The sequence below is a fragment of the Cyphomyrmex costatus genome, unplaced genomic scaffold, assembly GCF_001594065.2.
Source record: "Cyphomyrmex costatus isolate MS0001 unplaced genomic scaffold, Ccosl1.0 scaffold3439, whole genome shotgun sequence".
NCBI lineage: Eukaryota > Metazoa > Arthropoda > Insecta > Hymenoptera > Formicidae > Cyphomyrmex > Cyphomyrmex costatus.
In genome coordinates, this window is record NW_017277599.1 from 8,074 (window position 1) to 13,314 (window position 5,241).

At 43.3% G+C, this 5,241-nt stretch overlaps 1 protein-coding gene across 1 annotated transcript; it reads right to left on the reverse strand.

The window, feature by feature from the left end:
• Positions 1 to 1,612: 1,612 nt before the first annotated feature.
• Positions 1,613 to 2,815, reverse strand: LOC108776169 (uncharacterized). Its single transcript, XM_018542701.1, has one exon. It carries the CDS (start codon positions 2,813 to 2,815, stop codon positions 1,613 to 1,615), a length of 1,203 nt encoding a protein of 400 aa, XP_018398203.1.
• Positions 2,816 to 5,241: the final 2,426 nt, after the last annotated feature.

A 5,241-nucleotide genomic window follows, 5' to 3' on the forward strand; every position in this document is an offset into this window, starting at 1 on the left:
AACATCGTCATCGAACAGTTGTCAACGCTTTATAAAGTATTCATATTTTCACCAAGGTTTTGATTCATTAATCAAATATACAGTATTCTGTAATCAATTATTGATTTAATACATACACATCTCTTATCAAGTGATTATCCACACCGAGATCCATGTTTACAGTCAACATATCCGGTGACTGCTGCCCAGCGACTGCTGCAGCTCTTTGAAGTTTTAATCCACTATCCATTAATTTTCCACTTTTTACTTGCAATAAATGCGCTTGAATATCAAAATAATTTAAACAAGTAACTATGTTGTGAATGTTTGCCATTGCGAGCTGACACACTTGAGCCGTCTAATATCAAAATCTATCCCACTCACTGTCTGAAAGACTGACAGGACCGCAAGAGATGTACGAGAATTTATACTGAAGATATACGTGACAATATAACATCATTTTGAAAAGAGACCGCAGCATCAACATTTTAAAAGTTCAGTATCTCCATGCAAAAAGTGCAATGCCTCGGTTAAAGACTTATATCTTAATCAAAAGTATATCTCAGCAAAAAAGTATACCTCAGCAAAAAGTATACCTCAGCTAAAAGTATACGAGTAGACATTGCGCTCAAACTATTCCCTGAAGAAACTTCTGCATTTTGTCCATTGCAGCATTTGAACCACATATTATGCATATATTAAACAGCTATCGAACGGCTATCGAACAGCTATTGAACAGCTATCGAACAGCTTTCAAACCGATATCAGTACACTGTAAACAGCTATTGAACAGCTATTGAACAGCTATCAGACAGCTATTGAACAGCTATCGAACCGCTATCGGTACACAGTAAACAGCTATCGAACGGCTATCGAACGGTTATCGAACAGCTATCAAACAGCTATCGAACTGCTATAAACAGATATCAAGCAGCTATCGGTACATTGTATACAGTAACCAGTCTACTTTTGACTTATATTTATTATATGGGTGATACGGGTAACGGAAATAAAACGTATTTATTTTAAAAAAAAAATCTTACATCTATTTAAAACAAATCTTACAATTATTCCTGGTGTTGCGACCACCAGTTGAATATTTTAAATACATTTTGCAAAGCACAATTCTTAGCGTGTCTTCCACACCGTATTGTATTACATGCATCTAAGCTACGTAGGGGTTCTACATCTTCATAATGCGCATCTAGAGTTTCAACGATCGCATTATCGCAATCGAGTATATCGGATAGCCATTGTCGTTTTTCAAGCCCCTTTACATATACGAGAGCTTCATCGTCTTCTGTTACAGCCTCTGTGATTAGACGTTTCGCCATGCTGTACGGGACCATCCCGTCTTCCCATCGCAATCCATGGTGATAAGCACTCAACCAGGAAGCGCAAGATTTGTCGGATCTTGTCAGTAAATTCCATGGTATAGGACATGAAAAAATGTAGTGTGTGATAACAGTTCCTCTTCTCAGCACCGCTACTTCCTTGACGATAAATTTCTTGTCTACGATGAATCCTTGTAGATCCACAAACGTTGGTATGATCATGACGAGCATTTATTCGAAACTGCACTCATATCAGTGTTAATCTCTCTTAAATTGAAGATAATTGCTGACGGTGCGATTTACATAATCTTGCGCACTACGTTGGACAGCGGGCAGTATTCGATAACACGATCGTGTATGATGAGGCAATAGGCGGTAGTATTGGCGGGTACATTCTCCTTGCAGTCAAATTCTATTCGTACATCCACGGTAGCGCTCTTGACGGATTCGTTTTGTCGCGAGCAGTCAATGACAGCAAACGGTCCTTTCTCGATAAACGAGAGTACATTGAGCAGCGTTTCGAAGCAGTCGATTCCGTAATATGCCTTACGAAAACGCGCGTACATATCAAACAGGAGAGCGTATCTCTTTTGGTCGAAATCGAGATTCAAATCACCGTATGGATAAAACTCTGAATTGAGATAAAGCTTCACATTACTCAATTTACAATCGTCAAACACGCTCGCATCTTGAGACATGATATTCTTTCGACCGGTCTGAAGAGCAAAGATAACGTAACGCGGCTTCTCGAGTTGAGTCGCCGTTTTGACAGCCCATGTATGCTTCGTCGTACTCTGTAACAGAGGATACTCGTACAGATCCCATGAGCGAAAACTCATACTGAGATAACGACCGCTTTCCAATGCTCGCAGCATTGATAGTTTAGTGATCTCGTTTAGCATAACATGAGGCATCCGCCATTGCACTTTGATCAGTTCAACCTCCGGCTCCGTCGCTGAATTTCCCAGTATACAATTGTTATCGTTGCGCGCTCGTATCAAAATCAATTCATGGCGAGCGTTAACAATCACGCGTTTGTAATCCTCGCAAAAGCCCAACAGCATGTTGAGCGGTACGCAAAAGTTAAAGTAACCTTCCGTTATATCGGATCTAGAATTCCACCCAGCGTTCAACGCAATCAAAGACTTGTCATACGTCAACGATACATAGTTCTTGAGGGTACTGGTAATTCCAACATTTCTGTTGCGATCAATCTCCACACTGTTGAGTTCATACCGAATTTCATCAAACATGAACGCTATGCAATTATTTCCAAGCGTTGTTGGCGTCTCATCATCCTTCTTCTTCACAGTCAATCTTCCTTCAATGTAGAGAAAACTTTCGCATGGCAACGTGTATAAATCCTGCTGCTGTATAGGTATTCGTATCTCGTCGCTATGTCCAAACGTTGTATTGGCGTATGGATTGTACGTATGAAATTCAAACTTGACGATGCGATCGTCAAAGATCGGCTCACCGACAATGTTCAAGATATCAGCCATTTCGTACGATAAAACCCAACGACTTTAAAAATGCAACGTTGGACGCAGTGAGTTTTTTTCTAGATGAAATCTCTCCGTTAAAATCTCTCGTCTGTTTCGGTTGTTCATTCAGCACAAGCATCTCACGTTAGCGCCGCCGTCTTCGTACATGCAATCTAACGGTAATCTCCTCTCCACGAAAATCGAGCAATCGGCCGTCTTGATCCACCACGCGAATCGTCAGATCCGTAATGCTCCGTACGACGATCGGAAGGTAAATGATCTGCGTCGGCCTTTCCGATATCTTATATCCTGGTGGGACAATCGGTGAAAACTCGTGTATCGTGTGCACGCACTTGTCGTTGCTGTACGCACCCGCGGTCACGTTGCACTCGATACGAATAATGTTTACGTTGATGATATTTATCGGCACGTCTGATTCATGCCACTGTTGCGGTTCGAGCACGCGATTCGATGAAAATCCCAACAGCTGTCCAATGTTGTAAGGTTTGGCGAAATTTATCGAATATGCACATCTGATTTCACTCTTCATCGTATTGTTGTTGGCGCGAATTACCAGTGGATACTCGTCATCCTCCTTACGTTTTACACCACGAGAACGTAAAATTTCACGCTTCAAATACCGCTCTATATCGCGCAGTTCGTACGATCCTTCGGGAATCACAATTTCCTCATTGTCGAAATAAAACTTGTTGTTTGTCGAATTTACATTCGGTAGAGTGTAGTATGTTTCAAAGTCAGTTAGACCGAGCTCGTAATCGCCATCGCTCAAATCTACCGCCGGAAAATAGCTCACGGCTAGAACACTACTTTTGCCCGTCAGCGTAAACGTCAGCGACATGTTTGAACGAATACTGAGTTAAACCGCGCAATGTCAGTCTTTAAATTGTTTATCACTCGTCCGTAGAAACTGTAGACACAACTGTCCGCAATTGCTCTGATTGTAACGTTGATAAGGTATGTGATTGTACCGGATTACACAGTTTGTTAGATATCGCTCGAGTTCCTTCGGCGGCCGGAGGTTACCAAAACTGTCGAAATATATGACACGATTCCCCCTTTTCGCGTACGCTACCCAATGCGTACCGGATCCCTCAGCGTTGTCTAGATTCACGATACCGCTCTCGTTTCGACGTACTCCTTCCACCGGTAATGTCGTACGCATAAAGATACCTCTGAAATACGGAATGCGCATACGTTTTGCAAGTTGTAGCAGTTGCACGTTGGTAGTTACACCCGTTGGTATTTTTAACGTCTCATCGACGTTTTTTTTTTTCTCTTTACTACTCCTCGTCCACGCTTGTAGGGAGCGAGATAAACACCGTGACCTTCCATGACGCGATTATGACGTTGCATTTCTTCCAGCTGACGCTCCGCTGCTCTGCTATCATTTACAGCCTTGGCGACTCCCGCCGCTCCACCGACCAACGACCCGAGGACGCCCAGCAGCGGAAGAACAGGCAGGATACCGCCGCGTTTCGCTATCGGAAGTATCCTCTTACTCTTTCGCTTCTTTGTTTTCAAGCCCATACCCATCTTCGTTTTAGCCTTCATAGCCGCCCAAACAGCTGTGGCGGCGGCTCTCTCTGTGAGAGACGAATCTCTCGCGGTAATGCGTTTCCGCGCCTTTTCAGCGAGTATATTATCAGCCGCGTGCCGTTCAGTGAGACCGTTGTTGTGCGAATACGCTATATCGTGTTCGCGACACGCCGTGTCCAATGGGTTAATACCTCTGTCGCCTCTAGCTAATCGTTTCTCCAAACGCGTCCCCGGTCCACAAAACTGGTAACCGGGAATGTGCAGTTCGAAAGGAAGCGCGTTTATCGCTTTATTTAACAAACCTCTGCCTCTCGACGGCATTCGCTACAATTCTTTATCAACGGCGCTGGACCGTCGATATGCGTTTGATGACTCGGCAAATTGTAATGCTTCAGACACCGACGGTGTCGTTGTACCTCCGAATCGGCTCGTATATGCTCAGGTAGTCTATCCCACAGCAGATCTATACAATTCTCAAACTCTCGCAGTAAAACAATTTTCGGTATATATTCCAATTCTTTGGAGGTTAAATCATTCGACACGATGAGAAACATTTTGATTACTGAGCGATTACGCTCTACGTAGCTCTATAAATAGGCCCGCTCGCGACATATTTTCCAGTTTCTTGTGTAACGCGAAAATATGCGGTTCGTGCACCAGTCGCAGTCTATCAAAGTGACGAATCTCGACGGTAAAGTGCAAACCAATAAAGAGATGCGCAAGCATGGCAAGATGCTGCCGAGTTCTATTCGCGCAATCATTTGCGGCCCGTCGAATTGCGGCAAGACGAATGTACTGATAAGTTTGTTGGAGAGCCCGAACGTACGCTTCGAAAACGTATACGTTTATTCAAAATCTCTGCAACAACCAAAGTATCGATATCTCGA

Coding starts and splice junctions, on each gene's coding strand:
- LOC108776169 (XM_018542701.1), bottom strand. CDS start 2,815: ATGGCTGATATCTTGAACATTGTCGGTGAGCCGATCTTTGACGATCGC.